At 57.3% G+C, this 13,034-nt stretch overlaps 1 protein-coding gene across 1 annotated transcript in view; it reads left to right on the top strand.

Moving 5' to 3' along the window:
- The first annotated feature begins 7,927 nt into the window (after positions 1-7,927).
- Positions 7,928-13,034, top strand: part of JPH3 (junctophilin 3) — a 92,255-nt gene continuing 87,148 nt past the window's right edge. Inside the window, exon 1 of the mRNA XM_047792706.1 lies at positions 7,928-8,600. Coding sequence (XP_047648662.1) covers positions 8,219-8,600 — 382 coding nt within the window. The 5' untranslated portion in view covers positions 7,928-8,218. The remainder of the gene's footprint in view (positions 8,601-13,034) is intronic.

The raw sequence follows: 13,034 nt of genomic DNA, 5'->3' as shown, positions 1-13,034 counted from the left end.
GACTTGGGTTCAGAGGCTCCAGCTCTTGGTTTCTGGGCAGACCCCCATCCGCAGGGTCAGATGGCGCATGCTCTGTTCCCCGAAAGCGCCATGTTCTCATCCCTGCTGGCCGATTATTTCCATAATATCTCCCCCTAAAGGGATCTTTCCCTGTGCGCCCCCTTTTTAAAACCTGGATAGATTTATTTTCAAAGAAAACGTTACACTAGTCATCTAAATAGAAAATCGGTAGCATTTGATATTCTCAGAAGGAAACTGTAAAAATAGACACAGCAGATAGTAGTAAACATCAAAAATAAAAGCTAAATAGAGAAATACAAGGGAAAAAATAACCCCTCTTCATCTACAAATCTGAGAAAGGTGAATTAAAATCACAGTGAGGGACCGCTTACAGAGTCAGGAGCACGGCTCCGATGGAAGAGACGGACATGGCCAAGTGCTGATGAGGGGTGCGTGCAGCTGCTGGGACCCTCACCCTCTGTGGGGGAGGGCGTGCAAATCGATTCAACCATCTGGGGGAATTCTGAAAGTGAATACAGGCGTTCCTGTTGTGACTCAGTGGAAATGGATCCGACTAGGATCCATGAGGGCACAGGTTCCATCCCTGGCCTCGCTCCGTGGGTTGAGGATCTTGCGTTGCCATGAGCTGTGGTGTAGGTTGCAGACCCAGCTCGGATCCTGCGTGGCTGTGGCTGTGGCGTCGGCCGGCAGCTGCGGCTCTGATTCACCTCCTAGCCTGGGAACCTCCATATGCCATGGGTATGGCCCTAAAAAAGCCAGAGTAAAATTTAATACATTTGAGCCTTGAACAATACAGGTTTGAACTGTGTGGGTCCACTTTGAAATATCTGGATTTTTTTTCAGGAGTAAACACCGCAGGTCCACACGGTCTGCCGTTGGTTGCATCTGTGGATGCCTAAACCACAGAGGAGCCAGGGGTACGGAGGGCCAGTTATAAGCTGTACGTGAATTTCTGACTGTACAAAAGGTTGGCGCCCCTAATCCCCTTGTTGTTCAAGGGTCAACTGTTTATTTCTAATCTAGGTCCAGTAAATTCATTCCTGGATGTACCCCCGAAAGAAATGAGTATCCCAGAAGCACCTCTGAGCGATGCTATCAGCTTTCTTCACAATAACCGCCAGTACGAAGCAACACAGCTTCGTATGACCAGGAGCGCAGAGCAGGGGGCGTAAGTTCCTGCAATTAAATAATAATAGCAGGAAAAAGAGCAACCCGCCCTTGGACGTCACAAAACAGGTGAATCTGAGACACGACATGGATGGAAACGGCCGTGCACAGACGCGACTCCATTCGCACGAAGTTCAAGGGCCAGGCAAACTAATTTCTGGCGATGCAGGTCAGAATAGCTGTTCCCTACCGTGATGGGGGGACACGGGGTGGGAGGGGCTCGGGGAAGCGTTCTGCCTCTTGAACCAGGGGGTGCAGTGATGGCTGCTGCTCTTGCTCCCACGAGGCTGGGTACCATGCAGAGCAGAGTGGCTGCCCGGCATCGGGATGCTCTTACTGCTGCTATTGCTGCTGGCTCCCAAGGGCGTCGCCCCGGAGGCTGAATGGGAGAAGGTCCTTTAGGGACGAGGACAGGACGGGTGTGGCAGGAGCGGTAGGGATGACGGGGTGCCCACACATCTACTCTGAATCTAGACTCTGCTGCTGCCCGTGCCTGAGCCTCTCTTCATCTGTGAAGTAGCACCCATCCTAGGGGCTGACGTGGCTTGCGGGAAATGGGGGACTGAGCCTAGCTTGCAGCTAGCACCCACTGGCTGTCCTAACGAGGGATGGTTGAGGATGGGGCTTCCTGGCACTCCTGGTGAAGGGGATAGTTGGAATGAGTCTGAAAACACTTGAACTGGGAGTGTCGAGCTTGGAGAACCGTTTCCTTCAGAATTTACACGCCCGTCCTAGGCACGTCACTTTCTGCTCTGCCTCAGGGCCTCATCGGTAACGTGGGGACACCCACACCCTTAGGACCTATTTATGGAAGTTGTTACGATGAGGTTCTGTCTGCATGAAGCATGCAGTCCATTCTCGTTGCTACTGCTGTGTAACGAATATCCCCCAAATTCAGTGGCATAAAATACGGTGTTATGGACTGAATATGTGTGTCCTCCCACCTTCATATGTTGAAGCTCTCACCTCCAGTGTGGCTGTACTTGGAATAAGGAAGTAATTAAGGTTAACTGAGGCCAGACGGGTGGGGCCTGATCCCTTAGGATTAGCGTCCTTATGAGGAAAGACACAGGAGGGGTTCGGGTTGTGGCTTAGCAGATTAAGAGCCTGACATAGTGTCCACAAGGATGTGGGTTTGATCCCTGGCCTCACTTAGTGGGTGATCTGGCGTTGCCACAAGCTGCGGCATAGGTCGAGGATGAGGCTTGGATCCAGCATTCCTGTGGGCAGCTACAGCTCCAATTCGACCCCTCACTTGGGAAATTCCATGTGCCACAGATGCAGCCATAAGAAAAAAAAGACACAGGAGACTGTCCCCTCTCCTTCCCCCCACCCCAGGGGGAATGTGAGGACATTTAAAGGTGGCTGTCTACCAGCCAGGAGGAGGGCGCTCAGCAGAGCCCCACCATACGCTGGCTCCTGGGTCTAGCACTGCCAGCCTCCAGAAAACAAATTTCCATTGTCTAAGCCACTCAGTCCATGGCATTCTGTTATGGCAGAATGAGCAGACTAATACACAGGGCATGCCGAACCTTCTGTTAGGAAAGAGATGGTAAATATTTTGGGCTTTATGGGCCATGTGGTTTCTGTGGAACCTATTCAACTCTGCCACTGGGTGCGAAAGCAGCTTCAGCCATATGTATGTAAACAGGCAGGGCTGTATTCCAATCCAGCTTTGTTTATAGAACAAGCGGTGGGCCAGATTTGGCCCCTGAGCTGCCACAGACGTGGCCTCTGCCTGGCTTAGTGTAGTGACAATCATTGAGACTTTGTTCTGAAATCGAAATTATCATGGGAACAACCTAAGTGTCCACTGATGGATGAATAGATAAAGAGAATGCGAGAGATACACAGTGGAATATTATTCAGCCCTCAAAAGGAATGAAATCTTGCCATCTGCAGCAACATGGTTGGAACTTAAGGGCATTATGCCTGGTGAAATAAGTCAGACAAAACAAATGTCATTTCATCTTATTTATATGTGGAATCTAAAACAAACAAACAAACAACAATAATAGCAAAAGCCCGTAGATACAGAGAACAGAATGGACTGGTGATTGCTGGGGTCGGGGGAGCAGGTGCAATGAGGAAAGAGGGTCAAAAGGAACAAAGGTGCACTTGTAAAATAAATAAGCCATTGGATATAATGTCCCGTGTGGTGACTTGCGTTAATAATGCTGTCTTGCATATCTGAAAGTTACTAAGAGAAAAAAGTCTTAAATCATAAGGAAAGTAACTCTGAAACTCTCTTGGTGACGGACACCAACTAGCCTTTTTGGGGTGACCATTCTTCAATGTATATAAAGATCAAATCATTATGTGCTACACCTGAAACTAGTATAATGTATGTCAATCACACCTCAAAAAGAGAAAAGAAAAAGAAATGAATTATGACGTGGCATGGTGGGGAAAGCCCCGTGAGTGGGGCCTCTGCTCCACGTGGCATTTCTGGACAGGAGCTGGAGGACCTCCTTGCAATGGTGTGTGTATACAGCCGTCAGCTGGTGCCGGCTGTTGGCTGGGAGTCAGCTGGGCGAGGGCTGGAGGGCTGGTTCTCTGGTGGTACTTCCATCACGCCCTCCAAGGGCTGCTTGGGCTTCCTGACAGCATGGTGAGTCAGTTCCAAGCTCCAGCATCTCGAGAGCATGAGGCAGAAGCCGTGTCACATTTACGCCCTAACCTTCAAAGTCACATTGTGTCACTTCTGCCATACTCACCAGCCAGCGAGGAGGAACGGAAACCTGGACGCAGACGCCTCCCGGTGTAGGGTAAACACGGGCACATTCGAGAAGACAAAAGCGGAAACTGTACATGGCAGCGCGATTCTCTGGAGGAAACACATGAGCTTCCGTGCAGGCAAAAACAGGGCATCCTTTACAGAGAGAAACCAGGAAGCCTTTCTGGAGGCGAAACCGGAAAAGCTCCCATCGCAGGAAGAGGGAGCAGGCAAGGAAAAAGGCAGTGCACAGGCTGGAAGACCAGACAGCTTGAGCTGGAATCCTGCTCAGTCATTATTTTCCCTCTGGCCAGGCACCCACGGAGCGGGCTCCAAGCCAGGGCCTTTATGGAAGAGGAGCTTGTTAGCCCCGGTCACCCGAGGCGTGTCCGTGCGGTCCCTGATGCTTGGTGCACAGGGACGTGAGATGGGCAAGGTGGCCTGGTGTTGTCTCCCTGGTGTGAGTTTTGAAATTGCTGGGTGCTACTATGTTTATAGGCTTGGAGAGTTTCCTCCAAAATGAGATCAACACCCCCAGCCCCGCTTTATGGGAGAATGATTTCCAAATTGCACAAAATGAATGCCTCCAATATCTGCATTTCAGGGAAGAGAGGCTGTCGCTGCAGGAGCTAATCTGACTGAGCTGGGAGAGGAGCGTGGGGGGCAGGGGGATAGGTTGGATGCGCCTGGGGAAAGGGTATGCATTAGCCCAAGTAGCAGGTGCTGACCAGGAATCGCTTGGAACCAATCACTATTTCCCAGTGAGATCTCAGTTGCAATCCATTGCCTGTGTGAGGAAGGCTGCCCAATCAGCCAAAGACGGGTTGGAAATAAAACGGAAGGAAGAAGGCGCAGAGTGTCCAAGAGAAATGGCAATTCCACTTCAGCACTGGGAGGAGCGACAGACCGAAGGGGGTGCTCCAGGTAGGAACCAGTGACCTTCACTGGGGGCTGGCCTGCGAACAGCAGCACCTGCCACTTCTTACGTGCTTACCAGGTATTGGGCTCTCGGCTCCGCTGATGTCTCATGGCAACCTGATGGGAACTGTTACTATGCCCATTTTACAGATGAGAAAACTGAGCCCAGGCACTTCAAGGGACTGCCCTGGAGGCAGGATTTGGATCTGAATCTTTTTTCAGGGCCGCACCTGTGGCATCTGGAAGTTCCCAGGCTAGGGGTCCAACTGGAGCTGCAGCTGCCAGCCAACGCCAGAGCCACAGCAACTCGAGATCCAAGTCGTGTCTGTGACCTTCACCACAGCGCTCGGCAACACCGGATACCTAACGCACGGAGCGAGGCCGCAGATTGAACCTGCGGCCTCATGGATACTCGTTGGGTTCCTAACCTGCCAAGCCACAAGAGGAACTCCTGGATCTGTATCTTGAGGAAAGTCTGCAGCTTTTTCATAGTCATGATTATCTAATCCCCCCCCCCCCGCCTTTTTTTTGTCTGTGCCTATGGGATGTGGAAGTTCCCCTGGCCAGGGATTGAACCTGTGCCACAGCAGTTACAAAGCCGGATTTTTAACCTGCTGAGCCACACTGGAACTTCTCTAATTTCTCATTTACACAAGAGTTCTGAGATAGTATTTCGTATCCATGTGGAGAAACAAAACGAAATAAATGCAGACCTAAAGAGGAAGTCTGGTAACACCATCAGCCAGGAAGTGGCGCGCTGGAAGTGCCCTGCGCTGCAGGGTGAGAAGGAAATTGCTCCAGGTGTTCCGCACAGCCATTGAGCCCAAGGAGCTGGACCCAAGAACTCCAACCCTAGGCACTTAGAAAAACCTTCCAGGGAGCCGCCCCCTAGAAGATGCATTGAGTCACTGTAACTGCAGATCACAAAGCAAAGCTGACACCTCCCTAATTGTCCCTCCACAAGGGCGTGGTAAGTGAGGGGAGGGCAGCCCTGCAGGCTGGTGGCCCTTTTAGGGAGGTTTGGTGGTCTGGCTTTGGTGTTCAGGGCCAGACAAGAAGTTGAGCTTGAACTCTGGGAAACTGAGGTGGGGGGGCAGTTTTCCAGTGAGAGCCTGTTTTGCAAAGGTGGCACAATGCTGGCAGGAGGTGTGAGCAGGGCCCCTGGCTAATCCCAGGCTTCCAAGCGCAGCTCTTGGTGGGGGGGGGGGGGGGTGGAGGGGCTCCTAAATCTCGCTCTGAGGCCAGGCTTGCCATTCCTGGCTCTGCTCTGCCAGTCACCTTCCACACTCCGAGGAGCCCCGACCCTGACACACACACAAACACCCCCGCCCCCAGCACTGGCTGCTGCCTTTTGCCTAACACGTTCCGGGAGAGCTGGGAACTCGGGCTTCTGCCTGCGGATTTATCGTCCAGGAAATGCATTTCAAATGGGTCCCAGGATACTTGGATCCAGGAATCAGGCACCATCTCTGGGGGCGGGGGGGGGGGGGGGGGGAGCGGCGGCGGCGGCGGCGGCTGCGGGTAGGAGTATGTGAGGGGAGAGACCGCTCAGCGCCTGAGTGGCGTGGCGATCCCACTTTGCTCCCCTAAAGCACAACCGATGGGGGTGGGCTACCTGTTGGTCTGGGCGGAACTGGGGCGTCCTTACTCTAAGGCATGTGCCCGTGGCCATACATTCTCTTAATTTCTGGGGCGGGCCAATCGCCAGATACCTGTCTTTTGAGGCCATCATCCGCCTCCCCTGCACGTAGACCCACACTGCCCGCGAGGAAAAGGGATGGATTCTTTGTCGTAGGAGAACCACCTGTGGGCCGCCAAGAGCCTCTTCAGCCAAGTCTGGGCCCGGCCTGGCAGACCGGAGCCAGGCGCGAGGGGCGAGGCGCCGGGTGGGGGAGCCCAGACGCGCGGGGCGCCCTCGGCCCGCCCCGGGCCTGCCATGCAGGGCCTCCCCTCGCGGCTCCCGGGAGGGGGCCGAGAGCGCCCTGGGTGCTGGGCGCCTTCCCGTTACGCAGTTCCTGTCCCTTTAAATCCAAGTCCCGGGAACGGGGGGGGGGGCGGCTGGGGCGCCCCGGTTGGACCCCTAGTTCCCGGCCTGCGGGAGCAAGAGGGGCCGCGGGCCGGGCGGGCGGGCGCGGCGCGGGCGGCGGGGCGGAACAGCGCCCCCTCCCCCCCGGGCCGAAAAAAAAAAAAAAAGGAAAAGGGCTGCGCGCCGGGGGCGGGGGGCAACGGGAGGGCGGTGGGCACGGGACGGGGGGGCGGGGGTCGCGGGCGCGTAGCGGAAGGTCGCGGGGCGGCGGAGTGGACGGGTGGCACGCGCGACTGGTGAGCAGGTAGGGCGGCGGGCTGCGGGCTCGCGCGCGCGCCGCCCACGAGCTGCAGCGAGCCGTGCAGGCCTAGCTGCCGCCGTCCCCCGGGCGCCGCGCGCCGTCCGCGCCGCAGTGCGCTCGGCCGCACGCCCGCCCGAATCTCCCGACGCGCCGCGCGCACGTTTATCGTCGGTTGGGCTGGCGCTGGCGCAGCGGCTCCGAGAACCGCTTGTCTCTCTCCTCCGTTCTGACCCTATTCTGCTTGATCTCCCCTACCTGTCTCCTCTTGCGTATCTGCGTTACCTCTTCTTCTGTCCTTTCCTTTTCTCTTGTTTTCTTTCTTCCTCTCTCCTCCTCCCTCCTCCCTTCCTCTCTCTCCTCTTGCCCCTCTTTCCCCTTGCTTGTTCTCATTCCTCCTCCTTCTCTTCAATTGATCTTTTCCATAGTGTATCCTCCTTTCTACTTGATTCTCTGGTATTTCGTTGGTAAGGGTTAGGCCTATACCTCCTGCGCCTTCTTCGCGGTCCTCTCTCCTCCTCCTTCTCTGTCCTTTCCTCTTCTCGTCTCTCTCCTTCCTCTTTTTTTCTTCCTTTCTCACTGTACTCCTTCCTTCCTCTCCTTCCCCTTTCCTCTCCCTTCCTCTCTCTCTCTCCCTCCCTTCTTTCCTCTCTCCTTCACAACCTTATCCCCAATCCGGTCGGGGCACGTTGCCCCGCTGAGGCTGGACGCCGTCCTTGCAAACCGAGACGTCCTGCTCCTGCCCCCTCCCTCCCCCTCCCCTCCCCTCCCCCGCCCTCCTCCCCTCCGGTCCTGTCTCCAGCGGGAGCGCGAGACGCTGGTCAGGCTCCGCGGCGCAGCTCGAAAATGAATAATCGCCCCCAATTGACTTAAATTCCACCGAAGCCGGCGCCGCGGCTGCCCGCTGCCTGGGATCTGCTTGCGTTCTCCATTCTTCCTTTAAAAAAAAAAAAAAAAAAAAAAAGAGCAAAACAAAACCAGCCAGCCAGCCAACCAAGACTCCGGTTTGTTGATCGCCTTTTTTTTTTTTTTTTTTTCACCGTTTGCGGGATTTGCAAACCGAGTTACATGCATGTCCAGTGGGGGTAGGTTTAATTTTGACGATGGAGGGTCCTACTGTGGAGGCTGGGAGGACGGCAAGGCGCACGGCCATGGCGTCTGCACCGGCCCCAAGGGCCAAGGCGAATACACCGGCTCGTGGAGCCACGGCTTCGAGGTACTGGGCGTCTACACCTGGCCCAGCGGCAACACGTACCAGGGCACTTGGGCGCAGGGCAAGCGCCACGGCATCGGCCTGGAGAGCAAGGGGAAGTGGGTGTACAAGGGCGAGTGGACGCACGGATTTAAGGGGCGCTACGGGGTGCGGGAGTGCACGGGCAACGGGGCCAAGTACGAAGGGACCTGGAGCAACGGGCTGCAGGACGGCTACGGCACGGAGACCTACTCGGATGGAGGTAGGTGCGCCCCGCGCGCTGGCGGTGGGGGTGGGGGGGGCTGGCGGGGGAGGGACCTTCTCCTGCCTCTTCTGTTTATCTGTGGGCAAGTGGAGCTTCTCTCTCCAGAGGGCCCTGGGCACCTGGGGCATTTCCTGGGGCTCCCTGGAGGCCACAGCGGCCTTGGCTACAGGTTGCCCCACTGCCTGGTGGGGGACAGCGACCCTGTGCCAGCTGAAGGGTGTCGGGGGCTTTCCAGGAGCAGTGCCAGGCCCAGGAGCCAGGTAGCTGATCAGAGTGTCAGTGCATCACCCAAGAGCAGGCCAGAGACCTGCCGGAAAGGCCACACTGGGCCCGCGGCCTCCTCTGGGACCCAGCAAGGGCGCAGAGCTGGGAGAGGGCCCCCTCCCCTTGTTGGCAAAGCTCCCTGGGTGTCGGCCGCCTCCGGGAGTCAAGCCCCAGCTCTGCTGCCTGTTTTCCTGCGGTGCGGCCGGGCCTCCCTGAGTCCTGATCAACCCAAGCCAATGGAAAGAGAGTGGCTGGGAGAGCTAGAGGCGGGGGACGCCAACCCAAACCACCACAACAAGGCAATAAACTTCTAGGTGGTTGGACGCGGGCTAGCGCTGTCGGAGCAGGCTGCTGGAGGGAGGGAGGGAGGGAGGCCCATCTGTTTAGCGAGAGCCCAGGAATCTCGCCTTTCAGGGGCTGAATCATTTTCCACATTAGTTTAGGGATGCTCTGTGCCATCGTTCTAAGATGCCACCACATTCCCGGCTGAGCTGGTGCCGGAAGCCAGCGTGCTGCCCGGCCGCGGCTGTTAGATAGGTTCTGTGCAGGGAGGCTTGGCTGGCTTTGCGGCTGTCACTGGTCCCAGGCACTCCAGGGGCCACTCCTCGGTGCACCCGAGGGGCGCGGAGCCCTTTCTGTTCCTGGAAGCCAGACCCCAGACAAGCCTGCTCTCCTGATGCCCCCTCCCCCATCTAGGAGCCCATCCTCAGAAGTGGCTCCGTGCCTTGGGCTTGGCGGCTCGGTCATTTTGGGGACCTGGATGCCTGGTACAGGAGCAGGGCACCACAGGGACCTGAGTGCTTCTGCCGGCATAGAAAGAAATCACGAGCATGCGTGTGGTCTTTGCCTGCCTGCCTGCCGCCTCCAAGTCTCCCGAAGCGAGTGCTAAGCACCTGCTCCCCGGCCACATGCAGGAGTGATGGAGGGCTGGAGAGTAATTATTATTTTGGCTTATGCAACTGAGAAGCAGGGTTCGTTATTCCTCCAAGGGGAGGAGGCGTGGGGGCAGTTAATTATATAACGCTTCTGCCTGTCAAAGCCGTGGCGCCCCGTCCCAGGCGGCCTCTTCTCTGCCGTTGTTGTTTTCCTGGAGTGGGTTGGAGAGCTTCCCTGACCCTGGGGCCAGGCCGAGCAGACGGCCCTCCCTGGGTTCTAGGCCGTGGGCGTGTGTGTGCGTGCGCGCGTCGGCCCAGCAAGGGCCAGCGGCAGATGTGGGTGGCTGAGGTGGGCGGCCGAACAGCCTGGCGCTCCCAGCTGGGCTCTTTGGGAGCCCAGGGGCCGTTGTCACCCGGGGGGGACTCTGGTCAGGCTGCGCTGCAGATCCATCCCCCAGAGGTGCTCCCACCTGTGCCTGAGCCTGGAGAGTGGCTTCTGGGTCCCTGGTGGCCAGTCTCACTAGGGAGCCTGGCAGGTGAGGAGCCAAACCCTGTCTGTGGCACTCGGCTGGGTACCTGAGAGTCAGGTCTGGCACCTAAGCTGGCGCACCTTCCCCAGAAATCTTTGGTGGACCTGGAATCCGGTCCTTTGTCCAGCAAATATCTACTGAGCGCTACTGCGAGCAGGTGCTTGGGGCTCTGGGAAAACAGCAGACAGAGGTCCTGGCCTCACAGAGCTTCCATTTCAGAGGAGGGGAGATGCTTGTGGTTGCTCTGGGGTGAGGGCGTCTGACTCTGGCTGAGGCTGCCGTGAGTGTAGGGTGACTGAGTCTCATGCGTCGGGGCAGGGGCGGGGGGATCATGTCTGTGACCGATGGAGCCCGGGGCGGCCCGGAGCCCCGGTGACAGGCCAGAGCCCCCACCCTTGGGTGGCAGAGTCCAGGGAGCGACTCCCCTGTCTGTTCAGGGTGGAACCCGCCTTTCCTGACATCCGACCACCTGTATGCCGACCAAGGCAGGCACCCTGATGCAGGGCGCCAGGCTGGCTGCAGCCTTTGGGTTGGGGATAGGGCACAATGGGAAGTCGAATTGACCTTTCTAGCCTGGAGTAATCAGGCCCAGACATCTGGGGCCACTGTTCTGGAACCACGGTGCCCGCCTCTCACTGGGAAGGAGGTGGCTGCTGAGAATGTTTGGCCTCGAGCTGTCCGTGGGCCCCGCGGGGCCACCGAGGGTGTCGGGTCTGCCAGGACAGAACAGTGGGTCTCCGTGGCCTCTCCCCTGTCGGCGGGCGGGCGGGCGGGCGGCAAGGGATCCTGCTGGGAGGGGAGCAGAGCCTCCGTGCGGTCATGGTCCAGACTCCAGTTCTGCTCCTTGCTTGTGCGAGGGACGGGGATGTCCGACAGGCGCGAGCACATCTCCCCAACTTCAGCCCCGCTCCCGTGCTGACTCGGGGAAACGGTGATTTTCATGAATAATGCACAGATGGCAGATCTGTTCTGCATTTAGCTGGCATTGGTATGGAATCCATTTCAACTGGGGACACTTCTGCCAGCACCTCCTCCTCCAGCTTCATCCTCCCTCGGGCACAGGGCAGGCGTGGCTCATTCAAGTGCGCCGAGCCGCTTCCAGCCTGTCGGGTGACCCCGCAGAGACGGTGCGCCCTGGAGACATAGGGTGGCAGGAGCCCGTGCTGCGGGGTTGCCAGCCACTAGGCGTGAATCCCAGTTGTGCCTTTGCTCTGTGACCTTGGCAAGTTGCTTAGCTTCTCTGAGCTTCTGTTTCCGAAGCTGTCCACAGGGCTGATGATCCCAACTGCAAAGGAGGTGGGGATTAATTGAGGTGGTGTGCATGGCGGTGCCAGGAACAGAGGAAGCGTTCCTTATTACTTATCACTATTTTATTATTACGGGTCACACGCAACGAATGTCACTTGTAATGATCGTTATTAGACCCCGTAGCCAGGTGTGATAATGATGGTGGTGAGAAGGCTAAGGGCTGGCAGGGCGAAACACTTACTGTGCGCCAGGCATGTGGCGAGCGTCTGCAGCGTCACGGCACGTCATCCCCGTACCTCTCAGGCTCGGTTTTGCCCTTCCTCCCATTGCCCACCCTGGGAAGCATAGGCACAGAGAAGCCAGATGCCGGCCTGATGAGCACTGGGCGGCACCAGGATTCCTGCGCAGGGCAGCTGTCCCAGAGCCCGTGCTTTCGCGTGAAACACGTCCCTCTGAACTCCTTGGTGCAGCAGCACCTCCTCGTTCCATCTCTTCCTCCACGCCCCCTCCTCCCTCCATGGGTGCAGCAGCCTGGAGTGTGGGCATATGCGCCTGGGCACCTCACACCCAGGCCCTCCTCCGGTCCCTGCCAGGCACTGCCTCTTCTCTGCTCTCCGGACTCTGCTCGGCTGCACAGGTAGATGTTTCCCGCTGGGGGCCGTGTACACAAGATCTCTTGGACCGAAAGTTACCCCCGCCCCCCGCAAATAAAACCCTCCCACAGCCCAAAAGATGTGAGTCATCGCACACACCCGGCCGCTCCCCCTCAGATCCAGATTCCGTTCACCAGCCCAGATCCCTCGGCCCACACGAATCACACACGCCCACAGTCAGAATTCAGATCCCCCGGCGCCTGCGTGCACGCAGTACACCTGTCACCCAGAGACCGTTTCCACCCTGTCCCCCAAAACCCAGCCACGCACACCCTCCCGGCTCTGGTGGCTGGCCGGGTGCTCCAGATTCCTCCAGACGCCTGCGCTCCCTGGACCGGAGGGAGCCAGCCACAGAGCGGGGCTCAGATGCAGATGGGGCTGCTGCTTTGTTTCCACTTTAGACACTTGTTCAGGCGGCTCATGCCCCCTTGGAGGGGTAAAAGAGTCAATGACCCTTGGGCATATTTTTGGTGCTTGGCCATGAACCTGTGAAACGTAAACTCCCCTTTTGTAATCCAGATGCTCAGTTTCGGAGGAAGCGGCCCTATATGCCCCAGCAGAAACTCATTTCAGAAACAAAAGGCAGTTGGAGAGAGCAGCGTCTCCTTAGAGAGTCTTTCAACCCCTTTGGGGAGGGAGGAGGCTCCATGAGGTGGAAGGAGAGGAGAAAGCAAATAGCTAGTTCTTTGTTGCCAATAATAGCAGGGAAAGAAGTGTTCTGAGAACTCCCCTCACCCAGCACAGCCCTGGAGCGACTTGACGAGCTTTGTATTAGGAAGCCTGGCCGGGCTGGCGCAGCAGCGAGGACCAGCGCTCTCCGAAAATAGCCTTCCCCCGCGTCGGTGGTGAGTGGTCCTCGCT

Source organism: Phacochoerus africanus, chromosome 8 (genome assembly GCF_016906955.1).
Source record: "Phacochoerus africanus isolate WHEZ1 chromosome 8, ROS_Pafr_v1, whole genome shotgun sequence".
Taxonomy (NCBI): domain Eukaryota; kingdom Metazoa; phylum Chordata; class Mammalia; order Artiodactyla; family Suidae; genus Phacochoerus; species Phacochoerus africanus.
The sequence above is the reverse complement of the archived record's forward strand: the minus strand, read 5'-3'. Positions and strand labels throughout refer to the sequence as shown.